The sequence below is a fragment of the Ornithodoros turicata genome, chromosome 6 (genome assembly GCF_037126465.1).
Source record: "Ornithodoros turicata isolate Travis chromosome 6, ASM3712646v1, whole genome shotgun sequence".
Lineage (NCBI taxonomy): Eukaryota > Metazoa > Arthropoda > Arachnida > Ixodida > Argasidae > Ornithodoros > Ornithodoros turicata.
The window spans coordinates 74,455,580-74,471,031 of record NC_088206.1 but is presented as its reverse complement, the minus strand read 5'-3'; the positions used below and the strand labels follow the sequence as shown (position 1 = coordinate 74,471,031).

The 15,452-nt window shown below is 44.1% G+C and overlaps 1 protein-coding gene across 1 annotated transcript in view; it reads right to left on the bottom strand.

Moving 5' to 3' along the window:
- Positions 1-15,452, bottom strand: part of LOC135397427 (DNA (cytosine-5)-methyltransferase 3B-like) — an 82,525-nt gene that overhangs the window by 6,698 nt on the left and 60,375 nt on the right. Inside the window, exons 16-18 of the mRNA XM_064629035.1 lie at positions 11,587-11,672; positions 8,087-8,165; positions 395-513 (exon numbers count right to left, since the gene is read on the bottom strand). Of these exons, the coding sequence (XP_064485105.1) occupies positions 395-513; positions 8,087-8,165; positions 11,587-11,672 (284 nt within the window). The remainder of the gene's footprint in view (positions 1-394; positions 514-8,086; positions 8,166-11,586; positions 11,673-15,452) is intronic.

Sequence of the window (15,452 nt, the reverse complement as noted above, 5' to 3'; positions counted from 1 at the left end):
AGGTAGCAATCCTGTGACAGTTTCCACAGCAGAAATATTCCTAAGGTGGCACTAGTCCTCGCAGTTGTAAAACCTGGTCTTGAAGGCTTTGAGAAACATCTAAAAGATTGATTGATCGCATTTGACAACAATTAAAATGTTGGTTAGTTTGAGCTACCAACTTTCCTGTTACTTGACTTGACATGCAAGTTGAGCCCCAAGAGCGATTCAATAGGGATTGCTACAATTGCTCCTTTTCAAGTCCCATTGATTTGACTGTACGTACGTTCCATTACACTGAAAATTTTTCAGAAAGAGGGCACATTGTCCAGTAGTAAATTGCTCAGTCAAAATGGGGTACAGCGGAAGCAAAGCAGTATGCTAAAATGTTGACCGTATTTGAAATGTCCCCTACCGTTCAAGTTCTGTAATCCACAACACATCTCCTTGACCTTTGTAGAGGACAGGCAAAATACAGTTCTTGCCCTGGCGCAAGGAATTGCCACGTGTTGTCACTGTCTGAATCTTGTCTACCTGTAATACATCACCAAGAAACTTGTGGGCTGAAAATGTGACAGTGGACATAGTCTATGGTCACAAAAGTTGACAAACATCCCTCAAATGACTAACACTTGGTCACAGAATCAGGGTGTTGACAAGACCAAATGTGATACATAGGATTAATGATCTACAATATGGGATCTGCTAGAAACAGTTCGATGTCTCCCTGATGCAAGGTGGCATTGACAACAGCATGTCTTGCAAAGACATCTTGAAAAAGAATCCATTCTGCTCAATTCACTCACTTGAAAACGTCCGCCTGGGCCCGTTTGCATAAAAGTTGTCTCAATAACCTTGCCAGCATGTGTGGGACGCACTGTCAAAGCTTAACTTTTATGCAAATGTGCCCTGATGTACAAAAAGTTACAGAACATGGATAAGACTCAAAGTCGACAAAAGGGTGCAGACTAACTTGTGCATGATGATGAAGGAACGAATAACCGAGAGACACGAAAAGTTCTCAAACACAGTAAATGGTTTACAACACCAAGCCTCCTAAATACCCAACAACTCTCCTTCCTCTCCAGGAGTTGTTGGGTATTTAGGAGGCTTGGTGTTATTAAACCATTTACTGTGTTTGTCTGTGTGTCTCTCGGTTATTCGTTCCTCCATCATAAGACTCATAGTGCAGACTAATTGGCGAAACTTGACATAACATGGATGTCTGTGTCTCAGGGTTACTTTTAGTCAAGTTAGAGAATGTGATGGAAATGGGTGGCTGTAACATTACATTTCCTCAAAAAAGTGAAATCTGTCGATGAAAGATGAAAGTCACTGAAAAGGTTAGCCAGCTGTAGGGATCGAACCCACATCTTCTGGATTCTGGATCCGGATCCGGCAATCCAGAAGATGTGGGTTCGATCCCTACAGCTGGCTAACCTTTTCAGTGACTTTCATCTTTCATCGTTGATTTCTTAGGCAATTTGAGGCTTTGTTTGTATCTGTCCCTTCTATGTTGTTCCAGCCTCAGAACATCAGTTTATCTCTTGAAATCTGTCGTCACTTTGAGGTCTGCACATAGCAATTGAGGCTTTCCATATGAGCCAGCACCCAAATACATGGGACCTGGATCGGAGAAAAGCAATCCAGTGACGGTAGAACAAGAATGGTTTATTCAACCATCCCGCACACTATATGCACGTATGTTGGCACTTTCTTTATTTGACAAGACCTAAGCATCCTCTGAAGGTTTCCGGTCGCTGTCACGGCAGAGGCTTGATCTGCGATCATGCCGGCTGATTGGCAATACTACATGTCAACCAACCCGCGATGAATTAAGTCTCGCAGATAATGGTGTCGAACATCTATGTGTTTGGTTCTCACCGAAAGACCTTCGCCGAGTGCAAGCTTTATGCAACTCTGATTATCTTCATAGATGCACGTGGGCTTGCACTCACTGTGGTCAAATCCAGTTCTTGTAGCCACACAACTTCTTGTGACGCGTAAGCAGCAGACACGTATTCCGCTTCGGTGGAAGACAAGGCCACCGTCAACTGCTTTTTGGTGGACCAAGCAATGGGACTTCCTCCCAGTTGGATAAAATACCCACTCGTTGATTTACGGCCTGAGAGGTTGCCAGCCCAGTCTGCGTCCACAAAGCGAACCAGCTTCATCTTGAAATCCCGAGTATGTCACGGTGTTCCATCACCGGTGCGCGGCTTACTGACGCGGCGGCAAAGAATACCAAACGCAAATGCAATGTCCGGTCGTGTTGTTGTACTTAGGTACAGTAACTCCCCAACAGCTTGTTGGTAAATGTTATTGCCAGTCAGCAAATCCTCTTCCCGTTTCATATAGTCTATCTCCATAGGTATCGCACTGGGCTTAGCGTCAACGAGGCTATACTTTTCCAGTAGCAAACAATCTTCCTGTGGTCTTTCCACCTCAATACCGAGATAGTGGCTTACATGACCAAGGTCTTTCAGTTCAAAGTATTTGTTTAGGTTTCGCCATACTTCCGTGATGGCATCTACATGGCTAATCAGCATGTCATCCATGTATAACAAGATGTACATGGGGCTATTACTCATCGCTTTGGTGTACAGACATGGATCAGCCGTGCTTCGGGTAAAGCCTTCCTCCAGAAGCACCGTGTTCGCCTTAACATTCCATGCCCGTGCGGCTTGTTTCAGGCCGTAAAGAGATTTCTGCAACTTGCAAACAAGATGTTCTTCCCCCTGTCCAATAAATCCCTCCGGTTGTTTCATGTAGATATCCCGCACAATATCACCATTGATGAAGGAACGAATAACCGAGAGACACGAAGACAAGCACAAGAGTTCTCCCTGAGAACTCTTGTGCTTGTCTTCGTGTCTCTCGGTTATTCATTCCTTCATCATCATGCACCAGTTAGTCTGCGCCCTATCTCTTTTATCGATCACCATTGAGGAACACAGTCTTCACGTCAAACTGACGCACCTACATTTTTTGAGCAGCCGATATGGTGAGAAGGATCCGCAATGTTGTGAGTTTTGCAACTGGGGCAAATGTAACGTCGTAATCTTCCCCATATTTTTGCAAATATCCTTGGGTGACAAGTCTTGCTTTGTATCTATCGATGTTTCCATCCTTGTCCCTCTTTGTCTTCAAAATCCACTTGTTCCCAACCGCACGTTTCCCTGGTGGCAACTCCACAAGAGTCCAAGTATTCAGTTAACGTATTTGCCGCATCGATCCACTTTGTTCGTTCACAAGGGGGCAACGCTTGCAATTCGTTCCAGCTTCTTGGATCGTTGGAAGGGGCCACCTGTGTGATGTACGTGAGCGACGAGGTACAGGAACAGGTGGGACTACGTCGTCCTCTATGTTGTCTTGTTCCCCCAGAGCTTCATTTCTCGATGAGCCCGCCTGTATTTTGATTTCAACTTCATTTTAAATAGGCGGAATTTGCTGTTGGTTATCATCTTGCCCTGTCTTGCCCGCACTCTCCGATTCTTGTACATCCGTTGGAACAGTGGGATAGCGTTTTGATTCGCAGCACAATTTCTCTATCACTTGACTTTCATCAATGATTACGCTGCGCGCTACTGTTACTTTACTGTTAATGTTACTCTACCCTTTCAGAAGGACTCTGTAGCCTTTTTGTGTTTCGCTGAAGCCGACCAAAATTCCCTCAATGGCAAGTATCTGTTTTTGCTTGGCGTGAGCACTCTCATTGGCCCACAAATGTCTGTGTGGACAAGATCCAGGATGTGATCAGCATGGGAGCTCCGCTTCATCTTGCCTTTGATGCAACTTGTACATTTATGCATATGTTCACAGTCTTGGATGTGAATTCCCTCTGCTAAGGCTTCGCTGTGTAGCCGTTTAACTGCCTCTGAACTCCTATGTCCAAAACGCCAGACATGAACGCAGTTCCTGTGGCTCGAAACTCTCGTGACGTAGGCACCTTTCGTACTGCTTGTACCTAATCGGTATAGATCTCCCTGAATTCTTCCTGTAGCTACCATTGCACCAGTCCTGGTAATGATGCAACGGTCGTCCTCAAATGTCACCACATGCCCAAGCTCTGTTAGCCACTTCATAGAGAGAAGGTTCGTTTCTAGAGCAGGCACATAAAGGACGTTTCTGACTTGAATCCTCTTGACTGCGGACTGGGATACTTGGCAATAAAGTATTCCGTCTCCTATGCCTTGAGAGGTGACATGCTGTCCATTAGCCACGCTTCTTAGCTTCTTCAGAGAAGAGTCACCTCCCGAAAAAAAAGGCTATCTCTGTCGATGACGATCGTTCGGACGCTGCCGTCCTGACTCTCTGCCTCCCACGCTGTCGCTGAAAGTTCCTCCTCTGAGCTTGCCATGCTGTACAATTTCGCCGAATATGGCCAATCTTCTTGCAGAAGAAACATTCCCAACTGTCCCGAGAATTCCTTGCGGTGCCCTGACCTTGAGCACGAAGCGCAGTTTCCGTATCAGACGTTGAAGCCGTCATCTCGTGTCTCCTCTTGTACTCGTCGGCCAATTTCCCTTTCACATATTCTAATGTGAGATCGTCATCAGGGCGAGTATTGAGTGCTGTAACAAGTGCTTCGTGGCCCAGAAGAAGGGCAGCCACTTGGAAATCTGTGACGTTCCACCAGTTCCAGAGTGCGCCTGATATATGCCTGCGTGTCTTCATCCTTCGACTGATAGAGCTTTCTCAAAAGGTAGAGCTTATTCGTGAGGTTTGCCCTCTCGTGGATCTTTCTCAGCTCTTCCCACATTTGCCTTGCCGAGGAACAATTGCACACATGAATAATCTGACTGTCATCAATGCTGAGACAAATCGTGCATTGCGCCTTACAGTCTCCTGCGATCCACGTACTGGGAGGACTCTCCTGTGCTGCCTCGGTAACATATTTCCAGGTTTCTTCACGGATGGAAAGCATCTTCATTTTAAATTTCCACGCCTGGTAGTTTCCGTCCACCAACTTGGCCACAGCGAACTTGCTTGAGTCAGACATATCTTCTTCTTCAGCAAACAGTGCAACCGTGTCCTGGGCCCATAACCTGATGTGGATCAGAGAAAAGCAATCCAGTGACGGTAGAACAAGAATGGTTTATTCAACCGTCCCGCGCAGAGTGGGCTGAGCATGCACGCTATATGCACGCATGTTGTCGCTTTCTTTATTTGCCAACAGGACCGTGGTGGAAAGGAGGAGGACTTTGAAACACAAGTTTCATAAGACAGATTGTTATGGAAATACACCGACTTCGATACAGATCCATGGAAAGACATGAAATACCTAAATGTTATCACTCATCCAACTGACCACCATATTTTTAGTCTAGGTGTCACTGAAATGAACATACATTCAACATGTTTGTCAAAAACTTAGCAAAGCCTGTTCCCTCCACATACTTGCAAGAGAGCTGTCTCCTATTGATGTACTACGCTGTATTTATTTCAGACATGATCATTCATATTTGGTTTACTGTACAGCATCATGTTGTACCAGTCCTATGTTGAATCTATTCTTAGGCTACAGAAAAGATGTTTGCGAATCATGACTTTCATGATCCGTTACAGCCCCTCGTTGACCTTATTTTGAAATTTAAAAGGCAGCCCCACTACTAGCATACTGCTATGGGTCTGCACATGTTCGGTATTTATATCATTGTTCACTATCGAAATAAACAGCCAATTCTAAATTAACATGCCTATCTCTTAGAGCAATCACACGCAGGCTAATGAACTCTAATCAATTGGCTGTTTATTTTGATACTGAATCAACTAGTGAACTCTTATCAAATGATCTACGATCCAGTCGGCATCCAAAGACCTACTATACCAGAAATTATTTTAAAAAAAGTTTAATTATTGGCTTATAAAACTGCACTGCGGTAGAGGCAACACCAACATAATTCCTCAGCCGCCTCCTGTATGTACCAGAAATGCTGGGAAAATTTAATGCATAATCTACGGTCTGACAAAACTGCACTATTGCTAGTGCATATTGCTACCTGTGGCAGAGACGACACAAACAGAATTCTCCAGACTGTTGGGGTGGGTTCAATGCCTTGGAACAGACTTTGGAGCTGAGCGAGATAGGAATCAGTGGTTGTTAATGAGGGTATAGATGGAATAAAGAATGCACCAGGGTGTGAAGAGTGTTCCTGTAAACAAGTTCAGCTGAGGGGCAGCGCAGGTCTGTTTTCAGAGCAGAAAGGAGGCCAAGGAGATGGATGCTATATGTCCATGCAAAGGGGTAAGGAGGCCTTGATCTGTTGGAGAAGGTGCTCGACAGACCCACTGCTGAAGGAGTATTAGGCTGTTGTCTTGTTTCTTTGATTATCGAGAATGACTTCATAAATGACTGAATGTGCACTTTGCGAAAATTAATACATAGCAAATAAAAATAAGTTTACAGTAGCTAATGTATGGGTGGACACCAAGGAAAAGCTTGTGTCACTGCCACATTACAAATTGAGAAGTGAACTCTCTGTGGTGGATGGCTTGATCACGAGAGATGACCGTGTCGTACATAATACTGCAGACTTTGACAGTGAAACTGGTGGACTTGAAGCATCGAGGACATAAAGGGATCGTTAGGACCAAGCAATGCTTGCGGAATAATTTCTGGTGGCCAAAAATGGGTACCCAAGTTGAATTTAGAATTAGGCATTCCAAGCCTGTAAAAAGGTCCTTCGCACCAATCAAGTCAGTGGAATTTCCAGAAAAGTCGTCACAGACAATGGACCCCAGTTTCAGTCCAAAGAATTGGATGATTTCCTGGAAGAGAAGAATATTAAGCATGGTCTTTCATCAATTTACTACCCGCAGGCAAACAGGCTCAAACAGGCTAGTAGAATGATTTAATAGAGTCCTAAAGGGTTTTGTTCAGTTAACTATTCTTGAAAAGAAACCACTGAAAAATGCTTTTATCGAAAATCTGACAGCCACATGCAACAGCACATTTGCACAAGCAACATTTGCATGCAACGGGGCATTTCACCAGCGATGTTACTACATTGTTGGCAAACTAGGACAAAGGTCTACATAGGAGGAATGCCTGTCAGGATGCCTGTCAGGTACAGGCACCTTTCTACTGGAACACTCCAAGTTGGTCGTTGTGAAGGGGAGGAAGCGAGCTGCCGCCATTGGCAACTACTGGACGTGAAGTGGCCAATACAGAAGACTGCATTGCCTTCCGCCGCAGGTGATAAAAGTATGCAAGATACTTGCAGTCTGCAGCCACCAGTGACGGAGTAGGAGTAGGCACCAGCTGAAGATATCAGAATGGAAGCAACGTCCACCAGTCTCATTTTTATATTAATTTCCCTGAGTTTAGGGAGGGGCGGATGTTATGCATAGACAACACTGTGTCTTAATGTGTATACATACTTAATGTTTAAATACAACCCCTCTGATGAATAAATGTTGGTTTTGCTTCTACATTCTCTGCACAGAATGCCACAGTAGCCAACACAGAGACAATCGTGTTGGTTGGAGATGCTGGAGGATAAGTTTCCCAAGAACAGATTCACCTCAGAGAAATTGGCATGTGGCCTCTTAATTCTTCAGCTGCTAACAACTGTTGTAGACGATTCAGATAAATGCGCCTGAAGAGTTGCTCCTTCAGGATGTCACAAGGATTGGAAGTCACAAACTTTTGCCAAATTACATGGTAGTACTACTTGGTCTGTCAGTTTGTAGCATAAGTGACTTACGTCGAAATGGGAAACAAAAAAGAGACGAAACACTGTCAAGGAGCCCGTGATGAGGGAATCACAAACGTAACATGAAAATGGTTAGGAGCAACTGAGGTTTATTTGAACAAGAACTTTCGTGCAAGAGGCTGCACTGTGTAACCTGAAGAAGTGCAGCCTCTTGCACGAAAGTTCTTGTTCAAATAAACCTCAGTTGCTCCCAACCGTTTCCATGGTTACTGAGACTGTGTATGGCATTTGGTAAGTTGAGTTTAACTGACATGGCACCTGGAGGAAAATTTTGGCATTTGGACTATTTCATATGACACAATGATTAAAAGTATGGTGCCTATAGAGAACTAAAGAATAGTCAGTACGCTATAGTTATGCGTCAAAATAAAACAAAAATTTCCACTCACAACAGCTTCTCTACCAAGCGTACAGTAGAGCACACTCGAAAGAGATATTTCCTTTTCCAGTAGGTGGCTTGGAAGTGGCCTGTAAATATATCTTTTTATTTTTTCTCAGCACTCGTGTTCTAAAATATATCGTTATTTCCAACTCTCGGTAGCAAGCACAAATTGAACGTTATTGCTTCCAAAGTTCAATACATGTCATTTTCATCCACTAGCACTAATTTGCCATCTCAATGTCAAAATAAAGGGGTTATAAAGAAAAGTTTTTGTGCCTCTCGGTTTACTACGTTCAACTGGCATGTCGCATGTGACATTCCTGGAGGAATGTAGCGTAATCCTGCCACAAAACGTCATTATTTTCCCAAGTTGTACAAAGGATTGGATGTGTTTGAAAATGCAGTTGTCTATGTGTAGCACTTGTTTTGTTTGAATCCTGCCATCACTGGAAACTGCCATGTGGTGCATCTTAGGGACAACAGACTGGGAGGTTGTACTGTAGTCTTCATTCATGGAGCATGAAGGCGTATGAAGGTGAAATTATGTGTCAAGAACTCTGTGAGGTTGTGTTGTGAAGTGAATGCTACCACATTTTCCCATTTTAGCACTATTAGGTTTGAACTCTCACAGAAAGAGCACATGCTGTCACAGGCTTGGTCCTTCTTTCATTATCCCATCTGGGCCGAAGGCTGCATTCCTGGCCCAAACAATTTCTAGGTCTCAGCCCGAGCCAGAAAAATTCTGGTCTACCCCTTTTTGTCAACTACATGGTAGGGGTTACAAAAATGTATCTCAATTTCTTAATGCAGATAAAATACTATGTTGTGCACAAATAAAACCAGGCAATCCCGGTTATGGTTATAACACAAAATGGGTGAAACTTGTAGTCAAAATAATGCAAATGCTGGTGTTCTAAAGAGCAGTTGAGATGCAGCTTACCAAACGGTGACATACAACACTGCAGGGACAACAGTGAGGGGTTCTATTCGCCGCAAGATCAAACAGTGTCGCCACCATGTGGCAGCTGTATGAACTGACCCTAGTGGGGATGCACGATTGTAGTCTGTGCTTTCACTGTGGTCATCGTGCTGGAGAACATGCTTGGCTGAGTTTCTGGGCATTTATTTTTTCAAATCACTTCAAAGTGAGTGGAGAATTGTTTCAACTTGTCTAATTCCCAGCGTCCTTAGCAGGAAAACAAACTGCAGATCGTGCATTTATTCCAGTATGCGGAATCCACTCTTTACCATATTTGTCACTGCGGTTCCGCGTGTCAAAGAAAATCTACTGAGAGCTAAGGTAAATGTTGTATAACAGATTTTTTATCACAAGTGTAGCGATGTCACAGTTATTTTAGAATAGTTTCTGTGCAAACAGTTTGATGTTAGTTTGTATGCCCAGCTATGATATTCTACGCACGCTAAACAAAAGTTGTATGGAATGCATGGAATATATGAATGCATGAATACTATATGTATGATATAGGCATTTTGAAATGTGTGAATTCCAAGCTTTTCATGTCATTTCATCTGACAGTATGACAGACTTGACTTTTGTCTTTCATGTACATGATCATTGGAACACACGCATTCAAGATAAACTGCAAGGCACCATCCCCGAATGTTCTTTGTAAAACACCTTTAATAATCACAGCAAATCGAAAATATAAAACACGCGTGTTTTGTGGGGTATGAAGCACGTGTGCAACACCGTGTTTCGGAATAAACCTACCGCTGGAACCAAAAGCTTAGTTTATATGTATAGTTATTACCTGATCAGCAGCACCCCACACAAGAGTCCACCACACAGGAGTCCACCACACAGGAGTGGTAATCTCGTAACATATTTTAGCACCATTTAATGAATGCCTTGAAGCTCTCACACAACCTGAATAACCACTGCTGTTATACGATGCAAAAATCAGAGCAAAGGGCTTCAATACTTATTGAACTATTCTGCCCTATGTTGTGTTCTTGCACACTAGTACATTTAGATTGCCAAGACCTGTGGAGACAGGAATTTTAGGGAAAGTTTACAGTAACTATATAAGCTTCGCTTACAGTATCAACACGCTTTTCCCCCATTCACCTGCTTTGAGGAGTCACGTGGTGAGCAGCGTGCCCTGCGGAGGGCCGTTGGTGCCATCAGCTTAGGGTAATCGGGACGTTCTCTTCCTGAGTTGTGTTTTGTTCCCAGAAAGGCACTAAACCTGCGATATGCCGTGCCGCGTAGTGCTGTATTGTAAAAGCAGCACCGCCAAGAGATACATAAAGAGATTTCCTCTTGGAGAGAAGAACGAACATTGTATCGTGAATGGCAAATCAGAAGTCCTGCTGCGTGTTTGAAAACCCTGATGAAAGCCCTAAGATCCCCCCCCCCCTAGGGTGATATCAAGTCAAATGGTAGAGTGCACATGCTTGCAGTGTCGGCAGTTTTCCAATGCGTTTTGGTTCACTGGCCATTCAAAAGCAATGTGTGACTGCCGGCAGACCCTGGCAGGCTGTGTGTATGGTATAAAGCGGGAATCAAGAGAATTTGAATTTATGAACATCTTTTAGTATACAGAGCTTCTGAGGGCAGAGAGAGAACTCGCCTTGCGACAGCTCTGAATGCTGTATCCCCACTAGAGCTCCTACGCTGCAGCGCCACCTACAGTTCCATCCCACGGGGAATAGGTACCTCATGTGCATGTTGTACCAATCAGCCCTACACATTCTTCAACCTGTGCAGTTTTGCAATTTGCAGGCAAAAATTCAGTGTTGCTGCAAGTAAAATGTAGATTTACTAGCACTTTGTCGAGGGTACCGTAGGTAGGGCTTTCGTAGGGTACCCGTGCTACCCACAAACCTGAAAAATTAGTCTTTTCTAAATAACTCATGGTCATTTGCCCCTCCACTGGAGCACCAGTAGTCTTCACTTAAATAGCTGCAAATATTTACTATGGTACGTACCATTGCAACTGTTGCTCATCCGATAATCTCACAGTATTGCCACAGGATACTGCACTAGCTGTTACCATATATTGGCTGGCATTTTCCCACATGCCTGACGAAGGTTGTGCGACCATAGATATTCAGATGAAAAAGTACCTCATGTGCCATACCGACGGTATGTGAACTTGTTTAACCAACTATCGTACAAACTATCTATATTCAGAAGGGTACCTGTGAACCACAGGTTCATGGAGCACCCCGTACATAGTAATTGAAAAAGTGTACAAAGCTAAGCATGTAGAGAGGAAAAGTGAACCATTAAAAAACGAATCTAAATTTAAAATCACAATTTTTTTACACATTAATTTTTACTTATCATTACAAAGTTTTCCTAAGGAAATTCAGTATTGCTGCCGGGTACAATAATAAAATTGGGTGCTCCTGCACCGTGGTCGCTGGAATATAAGTAGTAAGTGAACCAGAATCTTGTGAATACCGCAAGCATGAACCTGGCAGCTATGGATACACTACATCAAGTATTTAGATTACTAAAAGCCATTTGTAGATACTCACGAATACATTCCAGGTATGTTGCCCCAGAAGTAACGTGCCCTTACTTGTGGTGAGAAGAATTTGCCATCCAAAAGTACTGGCTCGCACTGTAATAGTGGGGGCAACAACTTATAGTGTTTTGTCTTTATGTAGGATCTTTTGACTCCATCTTAACCTCATTCAGAAGACAAATACAACGTTCATCACTGAACAACATCTTCAGGGATTTAATTTCACATTTTGTTGTTGTACGCTAATGTTGAGACCATGACAGATGATGAAGCAATACTGATGTGAGACTAAGGTTTCACCAATGCTGGTTAACTTTGAACCGAGATCAAAGGTTGCTAAAACTCTCTCAACACTCAATTCTTTTTCACAAACGTTAGTTAATGATGTGATGAAGGTTTCTGTGACAATAACTCCATTTAAAGCAGAGTTAAGCGTTAAATTCAAGTTAATTAAGGGAACGTTGACCTCGGTTCAAATGTTAATAGGCGTTGGTGAAACTGAGCCTTAATGGACAAATTTAGAACTGTGTTCCTCTATAGAATGCACATAGAGACACCTACAAAATCACTATTTTGAAGGCACACCTCACAAAAAAATCAACAATCTGATCAACAGCTTCAGAGGTATTTACAATGAATCTTCTAAACTCAAACTTAAATCACGTCACGGGCCACATTGACCCTGCACCACATCATAGAGGGCCTCAGAAAAAAAATGACTGTAGCAACCCTCGAACAAACAAAACTATACACCAAAAAAGAAGTGGCGCAGTTACTGCGGTGCAGCTCCATTTCCAAATCGGGTACTACTAAAATATGCACATAGTTTTTCCCGAATGAGTATCACATTTCCTCTTATTCACAAACTGAATAGTTGCCGATGTTAGCCAAGGCAGGCCAACGAGTATTGAGCGCAGAAATTAACAGATTAAGCAACTCAAGGCAAAGTTGCGTTGGAGGCATACATGCTTGCGCCATCCATATTTGTTGCCCTGCTGCTTGCCAAATGCTGCGGCAGGCTTCTCTATAATACACTGAAGAAACGCCTAATGTGGTTGGGCCTTTACGGGGCCTCATATTGTGATGGGGTATCTGGCCTGTAAAGCATACTTTTGTGTTTTGTAGAATGAAATACATACTACAGTACACCACCACAAAACAATTCTCCAGCTCCATCAAAAGTTCTATACCAAAATTTGGGAGGGCCTTATATTTCAAAGAACTTGAGCCACTAGAGATAGAAAAACCTCCAAGAGGGTTCGAAAGCACCACTTATTTACTTCGGTGATAGAACATACCAGCCTGAGAAAGGCACTCTAAATCTACACAGTGATGCATTCAGCGTGTTTTCAGATTCTACACCTTGTTTTTCCCTTCGTGTGCACACCTGTAATTCCAGCAGAAATTATGTTACTGTGTACTGCAAAATAATTATGTAAAGTTCATATCACAAATAAAAACACTAAAGCAACACTTTAACCCCAAGGTGCTGGTGCTTCCAATGAGTGAATGACAAAGTGGAGCAGAGCGTCAAACTGAATCTGAAGCCAAACCAAAAATAGCTGTTATTTTTTGGCTAAACTGGAACGGAACCAACATTGCTACCACCAACACGTGTGGCTTGTGGTTTTAGTGCTCTTAGCGCTATGAAAGTGAAATACCAACGAACCTAAAATATGTTCTAATGACCATCTTGGAGCTCAATGGGAACTGAACTGACTGACAAAATTTTACGGATACAAATATCGATTCAGAACAATGAAAGGGCCTATCTGAGGACCTTTGACTTTTAATATATACTATTTCGATGTTACTTGTTCAAACTTGTTTATGATTATGCTGTCTGTGATGCACAAGCAGCAGTAGTGCCAGCAATGCAAGTAAGCGTGGAACGTGTTGAGTTTGGGAAGATGGAGACTCCGTTGATCACGATGAACTCAAACTTTATTGCTTTCTGGACTACATCTGTTCTGCAAAAAGGGATACGCCCGACTGGCGCATCAGAGTGAACGCATCGCGTGATCCCCGAAACCAGAGAACACGCGCTTCCCCACGATACACGATCTTCTCGCGCCACAGCGTCACCGTTGCAACTGTCTGAATCATACACCACGCAACAATACACAACACCCCTTCCCCTAGCTGACAAAATGGTCCAAATATCGTGGACGTGTGATCATTCGGCGTGGTCGTGTAGAGATAGGACCACTAAGTTGCGGCTTTTGTAACAGCTGGGGAACTAGCTGGTGCTTGATCCATTGGAATAGATGTAGGTGTTACAAGTCCTTGTGGGACACAGTCACCTGTAGAAACATCAGTCGGGTTCTCAATTAACTGGCTCTGGCAGTTCACTGCTTGGTGTGGCGCGACCTCTCATTTGGTTTAGATGGTGTCGCACAACCCTGCCATCCTTTATAACTCTGTACGACACAGGTCCAGTAGGCTTCTCAATTGTTGCAGGGATCCATGGCTGTCCATGGCCGTAGTTCTGCACATACACTGGGTCAGAGTCTTTAAAGGTCCTTACGGCTTGTGTGGGGGCCTGCTTTTCCTCTACTTTCTGGCGTTTACTTATTCCATCTGGATGCAATCTGTCAGACAAGTCTTCAACCTGTGTCGCATAAGGAGTTCGGCTGGACTAAAACCTGTTGATGAGTTTGGAGTGGTATGCTGATGCAAGAGGAAACGAGCAAGTCGTTGCTGCCAGCTGCCATGTACAATACGTTTCATCGAGTCCTTCATTGTTTGTACCATTCGTTCTGCCTGTCCGTTGCTTGCAGCGTGATAGGGAGCCACGAGAATTTGCCTTATAGCGTTTCTCCGAAGCAATGTTTGGAAGTGAGCAGATGTGAACTGAGGTCCGTTGTCGCTGACCACAACATCTGGAATGCCGTGCGTAGCGAAGATCTCCCGTAGTACGTTGACAGTAGCTTCGGCAGATGTCGATGGCATGAGCTTTACCTCTAGCCCCTTGGAGTAGGCATCAACTACTAGGAGGAATGATTGTCTATGGAACGGACCAGCAAAGTCCACGTGAAGACGAGACCATTGAGAGTGTGGAACCTCCCAAGGATGTATCGGCGCACGTGGTGGTGGTGCATGCTGTTATGTATGTAACTGCTATTGAACGTTATGCTCGTTAGGGGGCCCTACTTGTTATGTCCGCCGCTAGGGTGACTGCTATAAAAGGCCGGACCGCCACGTGATCCCGCCTTTCGGCTCCAAGCTAGCAAGCGGCTAGCTCTGTGTACCATGTAGTGCCTGTGGCACACCAGGAATAAAGACGCAACAACATGGCGACGAGGTGAACTACGAACTACGCAGTTACGCTACGAACCAGCGGCGGGAAGCAAGCAACTGCACCAACATTCGGAGCCTTCGAAGAATTTATTCCCGGTCCGGGTTCTGCTTGGTCTTCATATGGAAAGGTTAGAATTTTGCTTCACCGCCAACGACATCACTTCAAGCGACAAGAAGCGAGCTGTGCTGCGACGTATGCAGTTATCCGTTCCCTCTGTTCCCCGTCTCTGCCTTCGGATTATCAAGACATTGTCTCTAAGTTAGCAACATACTTCAACCCGAAACCTTCGGTTATCGTCCAGCGGTTCCAGTTTGGGAAGCGTGACCAGCGGCCTGGGGAAGGTGTTGCCGACTATATCGCCGAACTTCGTCAGTTGTCCGAACACTGTGCCTTCGGGTCAACGCTTGACGACATGCTTAGAGACAGACTTGTCTGTGGACTTCGTGACGAGTCTCTCCAGCGACGAGTCCGACTTGACCTTCACCTTGGCCCAGGACAAGGCGATAGTAGCAGAATATGCTCTTCATGAGACCGAGAAGATTCGGGGGGCGGTGCCCACCGATGTTTACAGTCTT